Source organism: Elgaria multicarinata, chromosome 9 (genome assembly GCF_023053635.1).
Source record: "Elgaria multicarinata webbii isolate HBS135686 ecotype San Diego chromosome 9, rElgMul1.1.pri, whole genome shotgun sequence".
In the NCBI taxonomy this organism is placed as follows: Eukaryota; Metazoa; Chordata; class Lepidosauria; order Squamata; family Anguidae; genus Elgaria; species Elgaria multicarinata.
The window spans coordinates 14,726,603-14,740,883 of NC_086179.1; the positions used below are offsets into that span (position 1 = coordinate 14,726,603).

Here is a 14,281-nt window from a genome sequence, read left to right on the forward strand (position 1 = left end):
CTGTACAATATCGTGACTGATCACACGTCTCGTCAGATAAGGCATCAGCCTTAGCTTCCAATTTCCTAGCTTTGCGGAGTTTGGACCAAGGCGAGAAAGCCTTATCTTCTGGTCTTTTAAACGGGCAGCGACGGGTTTTGTGATAATTGAATATAAATACAATTACTTCCTTAACTGCAGACTGATGTTGTTGTTTGGAAGCAACTAAAACAAAGGGAGCAAATGTTTTCAGTGCAGTGGGGTGAACTCCACCCTTCAAGGGAGGCTGATCCCTGAAAGTGAGTTTGGTTTGGCTCTGTGCCTCAGTAGTTAGCAAGACTACATTGCCTAACGGGTGAGCGGCATGAGTAAGTAAGTCCTCTGTTTCTCCCTCTGCCTCTTTGCCTCTGCTGATCTCAGTCTCTTTATGCTCTCTCTGGGGAGGTCAGGAGCGATTTAATGCTTGGAGGAAAGTCTCTTTTACATCTGCAAGCATCAAGGTTCAAAATAAGCTGGGTTTAATTCATTTGGATGTGGAGGCTGAAATCTAATACACACTCCCAGGTAAAAGTCCAATTGAACTCCAGAAGATGTGCATAGGGTAGCACTGTAAGGCAAGTAATATGATCTTTTTGATTTTTTTAATGTTATTTTAAGGACATTAATGAATTGCAACATGTTAATTGTGAAGTCTCTTAGCAGCTGTTTGTTGACTGGCTAGCTAAGTTAGTCATAACTAACCCAGTATAGCTAAGTCTAGATCGAAGCCATAAAGTGGGAATAGGTCTTGTAGCCCATGACATTCTGAGGACAAATCAAAATGCTGATGCTTACCTATATGGCTTGGGGCCAGCGTACCTGAAAGAACACTTGCTCCCCATATCAATCTGCTCCCCATATCAATGTGTGTTCTGATCATCTTTGGAGGCTCTCTTCTATGCCTGCCTTCTCCCACACCCCCAGCATTTAAGATAAAGCAGGTGGCAGCTAGAGAAAAGAAGCCTTCTTGGTGGTGGTGTGCCATTTATGGCATTCTATCCAGCCAAGCCTTGACATTGTAGGGATTCCAGAATATGGGTTGGATCCAACTCATGCAATGGGACTTCTGCTCCTGCAATGGGACTCCCCCATCCTCTCCTCCCCTTTGCAGTTCCCCTTACACCCCAAAACCTGCTCTCGAAGGTCCCCGAGCCCACTGGAGGAGATTTGGAGTGGGGGGGGGAGATCCATGCCATCCACAATTTCCATTCTGCTGGTGGAATGGCACCACTAGATCCAAGCCAAAGTGGATGTGCATCCACACATACATGCATGCACACATAGGTGCAAGGGCATTCCCCGTCACTTCAAGCCAGCAGAAAGCTCGCAGTGCATCCAGCTAGGGACGGCTCTACCATTAGGTAGAGTGAAGTGGCTCCCTCAGGCAACTGATTCTGAGTGTTTTGAAATGGAGTGTTATTTATTTATTGTGAATGTATTTTTAATGCCAGGTAAGGGGACTAGTGACTTGAGCTGGGCGGGAGGAGGGGGCAGTAACATACCACAAGATGTATGGAATGTCTGTGTGGTAATGAACATTTGGAAAGAAACAGGCCTGACCAAAACACCTGGACATTTTTGTCTTAATTTTAAAAGGCCAGATACTATGGCAGGTTAATCATCAGTGGAACACAAAGTTCAAACTCTCCACATTTTGGCTGAAATATTTTCCAGGACTGGAACATTCCTTACGTTGTACACACTTACCTTGTACCTCTTTGCACACTTACGCAGTTTAATTGTAGACTTGTTAATTGTTTGTAAATCCTGGCATGGCTAGCAGTTCAGGGCACTGAATTGTGAGGTCAAGTCCTTTCAGCTATGGACATGACAAAAGAAGAAGATTCTAAGAAGAGCCATGCTGGATCAGAGAATGCATGGACCAACATCCACTAAGAAAACAATAATATTCTTATTTCCCCCCAGACAGAAAGTTCTATCTTCCAAACCTCAAAGATCAATGCCATGGCTGGGGAAATGGATCCACAAGGTGCTCAACACAGCCCAACATTCTCGGATAAAAGTCCTGAGTCATCTCCTGTGAAGAGAAGATCTCTCCCAATTTCAAAGCTAAAGGTAGAAATATCTCTGGTCACCCACCACCATTCCCTCCACCATAAATTGCACCCCCAAAATCTGATGACTCATGTTCAAAAACCAGTGTCAATTCGTGGCTCTCATTTCAGTGGGGCTGTGAATCAGCCAGAATTCTAAAGAAACTCTCTAAGGTGCTGAACCTATGATGGAGCACCTTGGATTGGTCCTTTAGAGTTCTGTGTTGTTCCAATTTAACCCCAGAATGGATTCATAGCCCCACCAAAATCAGAGACAGCAGCCACCATTGTTCAAAACCACATTCTCTGCCTTTGCTCCCCTTTTCCCTCCTCCTTTATTTCCCCCCCCCCTCATTTTAGATTGCAATCTCCTTGGAGACATATCTACGTTATATCTATGGATCTTTAACACTAATGGTGCTGCATACTGTACATGAATAATTTCCATCATTTCTGATAAGCTGACTGTGGGTGCCTTCACACAAAGCTTATGTAGTGTAATCAAGATTTTTTACTCACTGAAGTGTATAGGTCCTTTTCATGACATCCTTATCCTCCGGTGCCTCTCCTGCCATTTTTTAGTTTTATTTTGCCGTGATTTAACTCATCCAAAATGCAGTAATAAATGGGATAGCGAAATATTGCTGTAATGTTACAGTGCTATTGGCTGGCTGTATAAATGGAACATATTGAACTTCTGCACCAGGGAAACTGCCCCCCCCCAAAGGGGGGGATTTTGTGCCCATCATAAACCTGGAAGACTCCACAAGAAGATAACCTGGTAAGGGTGCAAGCCTGAACAAAAGTAATCCATGCTGCAGCATTTTGTCTGAGGTAGGGGTGGGGGAGAAATTGGTTCAGTTTGCATTTTAATGTGAGCTTGCTTCATTTTTCACTTTTGAAACTCAGGCCTTAGCTAGACCTAAGGAATATCCCAGGCAAATGGAGGGGTCATCCCTGCCTGCTCCCGGGATCCCCTGTGTGTCATTTGGATGCACAGGGATGATCCCGGGACAATCCCAGGATATAGGCCTGGTCTAGCCATGGCTTCAGTGACCCTTCAAAATTTGCACTTCTCAAAATTTCACACTGAAGTTTTGCAATCCAAAATAATGTACACACAAATGGGGGAAAGCACACACAAAGATGCATCTATCCATGAAAATAACGTTCAAACATCCATTCTGTTAGGAAAATGGTTTTGTCTGATGTACACAAAAATAGGCAAAAATGCAGACAAAAATGGATGAAATAGGAGTAATGCAAAAAGACCGAGGGGACAGGAGCAGGCAGAAGTAACATCGGGGCCTGCTCCTGCTGGACTCTTCCCCCCCCCCAGGGCAAACTGCCATCTTGGCCCTGTGGGGAAGCAGAAGGACCGAGGGGACAGGAGCAGGCAGAAGTAACATCGGGGCCTGCTCCTGCTGGACTCTTCCCCCCCCCCCCCACAGGGCAAACTGCCATCTTGGCCCTGTGGGGAAGAAGAAAGACCGAGGGGACAGGAGCAGGCAGAAGTAACATCGGGGCCTGCTCCTACTGGACTCTCTCTCTCTCTCTCTCTCTCTCTCTCTCTCTCTCTCTCTCTCTCTCTCTCTCTTCTTTCTCTCTCCTCCCTCCCTCCCTCCCTCCTTGACTCCTTTTCCTTGTGTGTCATGTCTTTATTAGATTGTAAGCCTGATGGCAGGGACTGTCTTTTTTGCTAAGTGTAAGCCGCTCCGAGAGCGTTTTTTGGCTGAGGAGCGGGGTATAAGTATGATGAATAAATAAATAAATAAATAAATAAATACAAAAATGCAGATGAATTTTCATGGGAGCTTTTAAATATAATTCTCAAATTTGTGGAGAAAGTGTACTACAGACTGGAATAATGAGAAACTATGAGAAATAGTAATTGAAAAACTCATCCATCCCCAGTCTAAGGTGTACTTGTAGCAATGATGACAATGATACAGGGGAGGCAAGAATCGGCATGTAACCATTTAAACCAAGATAAAGTAGGACAAGGTGATGATGAAATGTTACAAAGTTTCCGAAGCAAAGTGGGTGTGCACCTGGATTGAAAACCACTGGGAATCTTATAGAACATTGGGGTATTTGCCTGCCTGAGATCTGTCAGAGGGGCCCTTCTCTGTGCCCCACCCATATGGTGGGACGTGGGAGAGGGCTTTCACTGTTGTCTCACCCCGGCTATGCAATGCCCTTCCATGGAGGCCCGACTGGCGCCGGCACTGGCTTCATTTCGGCGCCAGGTTAATTAATTAATTACATTTTTATACCGCCCAATAGCCGAAGCTCTCTGGGCGGTTCACAAAAGTTAAAACCACGAAGAGCATAATAAAACAACCAACAATCTAAAAACACAATTACAAAATACAATATGAAAAGCACAACCAGGATAAAACCACACAGCAGAAATTGATATAGGTTAAAACACGGAATTAAAACAAGATTAAAATTTAAGTTAAATGAGGTGTTAAAATACTGAGAAAAGAAAAAGGTCTTCAGCTGGTGACGGAAAGAGTACAGTGTAGGCGAACCTCTCTGGGGAGCTCGTTCCACAGCCAGGGTGCCACAGCAGAGAAGGCCCTCCTCCTAGTAGCCACCTGCCTCACTTCCTTTGGCAGGGGCTCATGGAGAAGGACCCCTGTGGATGATCTTAAGGTCTGGGCGGGTATATATGGGAGGAGGTGTTCCTTCAGATAGCCTGGCCCCAAGCTGTTTAGGGCTTTGAATGTTAGTGTAGAGGAACCCGAAAGGGCAGGTTCCCTTGGTTCGCTGAGTGGCAGTCAAAGACTCTCAAGACACAATTTCTCTCATCTTGGAAAAGTTTTATTACGAGCAGCCTGCAGTGCTGCAAGGTGGCAAACCCTAGAGCAGCGGTTCTCAACCTGTGGGTCGGGACCCCTTTGGGGGTCGAATGACCCTTTCACAGGGGTCGCCTAAGACCATCGGAAAACACATATTTCCGATGGTCTTAGGAAACTGTATTGACTGAACTATGTCATGCATCATCTTTTGTATTATTAAAGCTATTGTTATGTATTATTTTCATTAGCAAACCATCCCATGACAATGGATCGTGTAGAGAAGAATGAAAATAATTTTATGGTTGGGGGTCACCACAACATGAGGAACTGTATTAAAGGGTCGCGGCATTAGGAAGGTTGAGAACCACTGCCCTAGAGGATCTGAAGGACTGCCCACTAGTTGTAGGCAACACTATAGGGTAATAGGGGTGTGCACGGACCCCCCGCTCCGCTTCACTTGCAGATCCGCCATTTTTCGGATCGGGCCGCTCCGCCCCGCCCCCGCTCCGCCCACTTCCGCTCCGCTCCGCTCGGAGCTCCGGATCCGGATCCGGAGCTCCGTTTTTGCCCCCCATAGGGTTGCATTGAAAGCTAAAAAAGTATACAACTTTTTTTCTGTTCAAGTTAGAAACCTCACATTTGGCACCATGACACCTCATGGGGGTATACACACGCACGCCAAGTTTCAAAGCAATCCCATCATCCCCTGATTTTTGGGGAATTTTTGAAAATCGGGCACCCCATTCAGACCCCTTGGGATAGCTCCGTCAATTTGCATGTTAGAAACCTCAAACTCGGCACCATGAAAGCTTATCCATGTGTCCACATGGACGCCCAGACTCAAAGCAATCCCATCATCCCCTGATTTTTGGCGCGGCTCTAACCTCTAACGCACCACCCATAACCCTAATTCACACCCCTTTCGATAGCTCCGTCAATTTGCACGTTAGAAACCTCAAACTCGGCACCATGATAGCTTATCCACGTGTCCACATGGACGCCAAGTTTCAAGCAAATCCCATCATCCCCTGATTTTTGGGGATTTTTTGAAAATCGGGCACCTCATTCACACCCCTTGGGATAGCTCCGTCAATTTGCATGTTAGAAACCTCAAACTCAGCACCATGAAAGCTTCTCCATGTGTCCACATGGATGCCCAGACTCAAGGCAATCCCATCATCCCCTGATTTTTGGCGCGGCTTAACTCACCCCAAATTGTCCCATTCTACAACTACGTCAATTTGCATGTTAGAAACCTCAAACTCGGCACCATGATAGCTTATCCACGTGTCCACATGGATGCCAAGTTTCAAGGCAATCCCATCATCCCCTGATTTTGGGGGAATTTATGAAAATCGGGCACCCCATTCACACCCCTTGGGATAGCTCCGTCAATTTGCATGTTAGAAACCTCAAACTTGGCACCATGATAGCTTATCCATGTGTCCACATGGACGCCCAGACTCAAGGCAATCCCATCATCCCCTGATTTTTGGCGCGGCTTAAACTTTTTAACTCACCCCAAATCAAGTCCCATTCTACAACTACGTCAATTTGCACGTCAGAAACCCATCCTTTGGTCCCATGACAGCTTACCCATGTGTCCCCATGGACACCAAGTTTCAAGGCAATCCCATCATCCCCTGATGTTAGGGGAACGTTTGAAAATCGGGCACTCCAGTATGTCAGGGATTTAAAGTTGCAATGCAGACAGCTCAATGGGGCCAGTTCCAAGGAAATCCCAACATGCCACGAGATAACCCTAAATCTTCTGGCACATTTGAAAAAGGGATTATTGAACTTGATAAAGTCTAAGTGAGCGCAGGAAGGACTTCTCCCCTGAGTTAAAGCAAGACACATACACCATCGTTGCAAGGCGGGAAGGGGAGAAGGGAGGGAAGGCAGGCAGGCAGGCAGGCAGCATGCATTGTAGTGCCGCAAGGATGGCTTGAGCACTAACGCATAGCAAACCAACCCGTAAGCGGGCGCAAGGAGCAAGTGAGGCAAAGATGGCTGGTTCTTTCTTTCTAAGCCAGCAGTTACGCCTTGAGGGGCACAGAGGAGGACGATTGGGAGCAAACCAGGCACCAGGCGGGCAGAGAGGCAGGCAGAGTAGGCGAGGAGTCAGTCCTGGCAGATGCCCCACCACAGCAGCACCCCGGGGGAGGCGGGCAGACAGGCAGGCAGGCATGGGTTGGCGGGCCCAGAAAAGCTGGTACCTTGCACAAGTAAGCCATAGATCTGCAGGGGAGTCAGTCCCAGCAGATCCAGCTACCTCACAAGGACGGCTCCCAGGCAGGCGGGCAGGCGCCTCCACTGTAGTGGCTGTGCTCAACTCGGCGGGCGCACTACAAGACGAGTTGAAGTGAGAGCTCACTTCTCAGGAAACGTAGTGGCTGTGCTACGGGAGATCGGTCGACAGCTGGAGCTTAGCTTTTTCTCTGAGGGGAAGTCCATGAGTTGAAGTGACAGCTTGCTTCTCAAAGACAGGGTTACAGCGGAAGAGGGGTGGGACGAGACCGGGGAGAGAAGCTGGACCAGCTTCTGCTACTAATCCTCACCCACATCCTGGAGGACCACAGCATCCCACACAAAGTGGCTGTGGTGAAGTCAATGGCTGTCATGAGTTGAAGTGAGTGCTCACTTCTCAGAAAAATTAAACTGTCCGTACACACTAAGTGGCTGTGCTATGGGCGATCGGTCGACTACTGGAGCTTGGCTCGCGCACATAGGGGAAGTCCATGAGTTGAAGTGACAGCTTGCTTCTCAAAGACAGGGTTACAGCGGAAGAGGGGTGGGACGAGACCGGGGAGAGAAGCTGGACCAGCTTCTGCTACTAATCCTCACCCACATCCTGAAGGACCACAGCATCCCACACAAAGTGGCTGTGGTGAAGTCAATGGCTGTCATGAGTTGAAGTGAGTGCTCACTTCTCAGAAAAATTAAACTGTCTGTACACACTAAGTGGCTGTGCTATGGGCGATCGGTCGACTGCTGGAGCTTGGCTCGTGCACATAGGGGAGAGGAGCTCGACCAGCTGCTGCTACACATCCTGGCAAACCAGAGCATCCACAGGAGTGGCTGTGGTGAAGTCAATGACTCTCATGAGTTGAAGTGAGAGCTCACTTCTCAGAAAACTTTGCTCCATATGAGACTGGGGAGAGAAGCTCGACCAGCTGCTGCGACTAATCCTCCTCACCCACATCCTGGAGGACCAGAGCATCCACCGGAGTGGATGTGCTCAACTCGGCGCACTACAAAACGAGAAGTGGCTGTGGTGAAGTCAATGGCTGTCATGAGTCGAAGTGAAAGCTCACTTCTCAGGAGGAAACTTAAACTGTCCCTATGCAGTCAGTGGTTGGGGAGAGAGGCACGGCCAGCTGTGCCTCCACCGTAGGGGCTGTGCTCAAGTGTCTGAACTTGAAGTTGAAGTGAGAGCTTACTTCTCAGATACCTTTAATTGCTCCATATGAGACTGGGGAGAGAAGCTCGACCAGCTGCTGTGACTAATCCTCCTCACCCACATCCTGGAGGAACACAGCATCCAACACAAAGTGGCTGTGGTGAAGTCAATGGCTGTCATGAGTCGAAGTGAGAGCTCACTTCTCAGGAAACTTAAACTGTCCCTATGCACTAAGTGGCTGTGCTATGGGAATTCGGTGGACTGCTGGAGTACCAGCCGCAATTGGGGAAGTCCATGAGTTGAAGTGACAGCTTGCTTCTCAAAAAATCACCAGACTGGATCACGAATAGTGCATCTGATCCCTGAGCTCTCCAAAGGGCGACCCGTGGACTGCTGGAGTTAACCTCCCTCAATTGGGGAGTGACGGGCAGGCGGGCATGGGCAGGCAGGCAGGCAGGCAGGCGGGCAAAAAGGAGCTACTAGTTATTGAAGCAGTTACTTTGAGTATGGAAGATTTGTGTGCATGCTTGGAGGATTAATGTTGCTGCTGAGCCCTCCAAAGGGCGACCCTTGGACTGCTGGCCTTTACCTCCCTCAGTTGGGGAAGTGAATGATGAGTTTAAGTGAAAGCTTGCTTCTCAAAGAGGGGTTACAGCAGAAGGGGAAGAGGAAGAGGGGTTGGATGAGACTGAGGAGAGAGAGAGAAGAGAGCATCCACTGTAGTGGCTTTGCTAGTGGCTGTGCTACGGGCGATCGGTGGACTGCTGGAGTACCTCCCGCACATAGGGGAAGTCCATGAGTTGAAGTGAAAAGTTGCCTCTCAAAATCAGCAGACTGGTCGAGTAGTCCACTTGATCCCTGAGCTTTCCAAAGGGCGACCCGTGGACTGCTGGAGTTTAACCTCCCTCACCCTCAATTGGGGAAGTGAATGAGTTTCAGTGAAAGGTTGCTTCTCAAAATCAGCACACTGATCGAGTCACCCAGAGGACCACAGCCTCTATGTAGTGGCTGTGCTGAAGTCAATGACTTCCATGAGTTCAAGTGAAAGGTTGCTTCTCAAAGGCGAGGACTTGCCTGTTTCATTTTCGCAGCGAGACAGGCAGCTGCAGTAACACTCACAACCACACACACAATGACAGCTTTTGCACAGAGGCTCATGAGTTCAAGTGACAGCTTACTTCTCAAAACCATACTTCTGGATCAGGGAGTACGTCTTCCACTCCCAGGGCACTCCAAAGGGCGACCCGTGGACTGCTGGAGAGAGGCAGCCTGGCTAGTGGTGGTGGTGCCAGGCATTGCCTTGCCCCCTGCTTGCACCTCACCTAAACACGTGCAGTCAATCATGGAGTCTTTTGGAACTGGGTGGAAAACTATCCGGATGAGTTGACTAAGCTGTACCGGACGCCACAGAAATGAAATTAACTCAAGTGCGGTGCTTTACCCTCACAGTCAGTCACACACACGCACGGTGACAAACTCTGCCTAGTGCCTACAGAGACGAATGTAATGATTCAGAGTTGATGTTGTGAACTGTAACACAGCCACTAAATAATAATAATAATAATAATAATAATAATAATAATAATAATAATAAGAAGAAGAAGAAGAAGAAGAAGAAGAAGAAAAATATAATAAAAATAATAATAAAAAGAAAAAACCAGCCTGCCTGAACTGTAGTGTGCCTGCCAACCCAAGGAGGGGTGGAATTAAAGGGAGGGGAGCCTGCCTGTCACTCCCACGAGGGCTTGAGGGTGGGGTATCCCAGCAGGGGGAGATTGCCCTTCAGAAAGACCAGCTGCTCCACCAAGTCCGGCTCCAAGCGAGAGCGGTGAGGGGTCACTATGTCGCCCGCCATAGAGAACACCCTCTCGCTTGGAACACTGGTGGGTGGGCAGCTGAGTCGATCCATGGCCACCCGCGCCAGGTCCGGCCAAATCTGAAAACGGGATGACCAGTAGGCCAGGGGGTCCATGGAGGAGTCCTCGATGGGCTCTGACAGGTAACGCTGCACGGTGGTTGCAGCGTCATCCTGGCTGGTGGCTGGGGAGGGTCTCTGCCCAAACACGGTGTGCAGAGCCTCTTCCCAATACCCCTCGCCTGTGCTGCTGCTGGGAGGGATGCAGGTGAGGCTGCTGCTGGTGCTGCTGGTGCTGCTGCAGGGAGGGGTGGCCTGCTCCTCTGCCTCACTCTGCCCCACCCTCTTGGCCCATGCCGCCCGCACTTCGCCCACCAGCGTTTCCACCCAGTGCTGCCTGCTATTTGGCCCACAAAGCCCATCCTTCACACGAGGGTCGCACATGGCTGCCAACATGTGGACCCTGTCGGTTTGGATGGGCTCCAGCCTCCGCGTCACGCCGTCCCTCAGCCTAGTCACCGCTTCGCGGACCTCGGGCTCGAAGCGCCTGCCGGTGACGGGATCCCTGTACTCCAGAAAGTCGCCCATCTGTTTCTGGAGATGCCTGCATACAGGGATCACCTGGCTGAGGAGGGCAGAGCTTTTGCTCAGGGTCACGGTGGCGTTCAGGAACGGCTTGAGGACCGCCACCAGCTGGGACATGGCGTCCCACTGCTGCTTGCCCATGTGGTGGACGCCCATGTCCCTGACCCTGAACAAGTCGTGGATGGCACGCTGTTGCTCCACCATCCGCTCCAGCATCAGGTAGGTGGAGTTCCAGCGTGTCACCACATCCTGCACTAGCCTGTGCTGTGGGAGATTCAACTCCTCCTGCTTCTCCCGCAGCAAGCGACTGCCCTTGACGCTGTGGTGGAAATGGCCTGCCACCTTTCTGCAGCTCTCCAGGAGGTTACGGATCCCGGACAGGGGACCGAGGTTGGGCTTGCTGCTGCCCATCCCAAGGCCATCCCTCACCACCAGGTTCAAGACGTGCGCAATGCAGCGGACGCCCTCGAATCTGCCGTCGCGCACCGCCTTCACCATGTTGGCTCCCCCGTCCGTGACCATGTAACCGCGGGTGACCTTCTGCCCAGCTAGCCACCCATCCACCATGCGGTTCATGGCCTCCGTAATCTCCGCTGCCGTGTGGGACTGGTCCATCACTTGCGTGTGGAGGAGGGCCCAGCAGTAGCCCTCCTTGCCAGTCCCTGTAGTGCTGGATCCTTCCTGCCCCACGGCTGCCCACCAGTGTGCCATCAGGGACAGGTAAGCGTGCACTCCGCCCTCGCTGGACCAAATGTCCGAGGTGAAGTGCACCATCCGTGCCTCTGCCTGGCACAGACGACCCAGCACTAACTCCCTGCAGGAACGGTACAGGGAAGGCACCACCCGCCTGCTCAGGGTGGTGCGACACGGCAGCTTATAGTATGGCACCACAAGCGCCATCAGCCTCTTGAAGCCTGCGTTGTCGACGAGGCTGAATGGCTGGTCGTCCAATGCCACCATCTCACCGATTGACGTGGTGATCTGGGAGGGCGTTGGAAAACGCCATCTTGTGGTTCCATACTTCCCCCACCCCATTTCCGGCAGGGTTGCCTGCCTAACCCTTGTGGGGATGGGAGATGGAGAGCTGAGAGTGGAAGTGCCAGCAGCAGCAGCAGCAGCCTTCGGCTTTCCCCTGGAACCAGTCGCCTTGCCCGACTGGTGCTGCCTATGAAGATGCATCTTCATGCTGCTGGTTCCATAATGCCCTGTCGATGAACCCCTGCTTAGGCTGAGTTTGCAGTGGCGACAGACAGCAAAGCGGGGATCCGCTCCCAACTCAAAGTGGTCCCACACGATGCTTGTCTTTCGTTTCCGTGGTGACACCACCAATTGCCCGCCTGAGCTCTCTGGTGTTGCCACAGAAACAGGGGTGTGGGATGAGACTGGGGAGAGAGCCTCGGCCTGCTGCTGCTGCTCCTCCTCCTCAGCCCCCACATCCTGGAGGCCCACCGCCTCCTCCTCCTCCCCCTCCACTGTGCTGAGGACCTCGTCTAGGTCCATCAGCGGGCTCGTGGGCTGAAAGGATAATGAAGGTGTTAGGGATACTCCTCCTCCTCTAATGCCACCTGCCTCTTGTAAAGGGGCACTTTTCCCATTCCCACCCTCAAAAAGAGAACGCCGGGCACAAGTTGCAGAAGAGAGTGGCTCTGCCTGCTGCTTGTCCTGCTTCTGTTTTGGAGCAGTCAGCCAAGGAGTTGCCCGTTTGATTTTCACAGGAGGAGAGGCAGCCTGCTTACTGCTGCCAGCCTGAGCCTTGCTGCTTTCAGCACGCCTGCTCCCTCTTTTCATGATGACTAATAAAATATTAATACTACTAATAATATGTATAAGGTACTACTAAGAATATGTATAAGAAGAATATATGTTTAAATGTAGGGAAATGGGACAAGAAGTGTGTATGCTGTATAAAAAGAATAAAATATTATACTACTAAGAATATGCTAATATATATACTACTAAGAATATCTAATAATATGTTTAAGAATATTACTAATAAATGTAGGGAAATGGGACAAGAAGTGTGTATGCTGTATAAAAAGAATAAAATATTATACTACTAAGAATATACTAATATATATACTACTAAGAATATCTAATAATATGTTTAAGAATATTACTAATAAATGTAGGGAAATGGGACAAGAAGTGTGTGTATGCTTTCCCCAAAATGCTCAATCTGTGGCTGCCTGTTGCACTTCACAAAAGCAGCCCACTCAGTCCAAGTTACACAGAGAAGAAAAAGAGAATAATTTTTTTTTTGGTATTTTTTGGTATTTTTTGGTATATAGAAGATAGAAGGAAACACAATCAGGATTTAAGAGAGGGGAGGGGGGGAAAGAACCAACCAAACACTACTACTAATATGTATAAGAAGAATAAAATATGAATACTACTAATAATATGTATGAGATACTAATATACTACTAAGACTATGTAAAAATATAATAAAATATGTTTAAGAATATTACTAATAAATGTAGGGAAATGGGACAAGAAGTGTGTGTATGCTTTCAAAAGAAAGCTTTCACAAAAGCAGAACAGTCAAGGGGGGGGCAACCAACCCAACCCACCAAACACACACTCCAAAATTTAAAAATAAAGTTTATATTAAATCAAAGTAAGGGAAAAACACAGGGCAAACTAAGCTATAAGTCAGAAAGAAGCAAACAAACACACACACACGCGCCAAACTAAATCTATCCTAATCTATCTCCAAAGTCCAAAGCAGGAGCACTAACTAACTAAGTGTTCCCTCCACGAACGCCAACCCACAAAGAGACACAAAACAGAAAGTTCTCAGGGTGGGTCTGCCTTAGTCCCCCCTCCAACGCTGGGATTGGAGGATGATGCTTTCTGAGGAGATCAATTCTCATCAGGATTGGGAGTTGAATGTGCCTGTCATCGCTTCCAAAAAACCCCAAAAAACCCCAAACCCCGATTTTTTTAAAAATATTGCACAAGAACCACAGGACGCAGAAAGTTGAGAGTAGTCTCAAAATGACCCCCATCCACGACTCTCTGTGTACAAGAATTTTCAGAACGATAGCTTAAACCCCCCCCAGTTATCCCCGATTCTTTCCCTCAATGCAATCCTATGGGCGAAAAGCCGAAAACGCCGTTTGAGCCGCGCGGTTGATGTTTTCAAGATGGCGACCGGAGCGCTCCGCCTGAACTAGGAGCTCCGAAAAATGGCCGCTTCTCTTCGCCTTGCTTCTAGGGGTCCGCGGTCCGCTCCTACTCCGCCTCTGGGTAAGGCGGAGCAGGCCAATCCGCTACTGCTTCTACGCTCCTAATCGGAGCGGATCACACCCCTATAGGGTAACATCCTCAGAAGCAACAACAGAACTTCCTCATATAATAAACCAATCATAATACAGTTTTGCAATACAGTAACCAATGATAAACAAGGCATTTATGCATGTGCAGAGTGCAGATAATTCTTAGACTAGAAAAACAACACGTAGATGGGTATTGCAATCCTGGAACATCTGTTCCTTTGTGGGTTACTACTCTTCCTGTCCTCACTGGGAGGTTCACACTCTGACTAATATGTCAACAG

The 14,281-nt window shown here is 49.0% G+C and overlaps 1 protein-coding gene across 2 annotated transcripts in view; it reads left to right on the plus strand.

Annotated features, from left to right (window-relative positions):
* The first annotated feature begins 513 nt into the window (after window positions 1-513).
* LOC134404152 (solute carrier organic anion transporter family member 1C1-like) overlaps window positions 514-14,281 on the plus strand; it is a 44,924-nt gene continuing 31,156 nt past the window's right edge. The window contains exons 1-2 of one of the 2 annotated variants that reach the window (XM_063134771.1): window positions 514-597; window positions 1,949-2,094. In XM_063134771.1, coding sequence (XP_062990841.1) covers window positions 1,984-2,094 — 111 coding nt within the window. In that variant the 5' untranslated portion in view covers window positions 514-597; window positions 1,949-1,983. The remainder of the gene's footprint in view (window positions 598-1,948; window positions 2,095-14,281) is intronic. The other variant, XM_063134773.1, reaches the window with a different exon arrangement.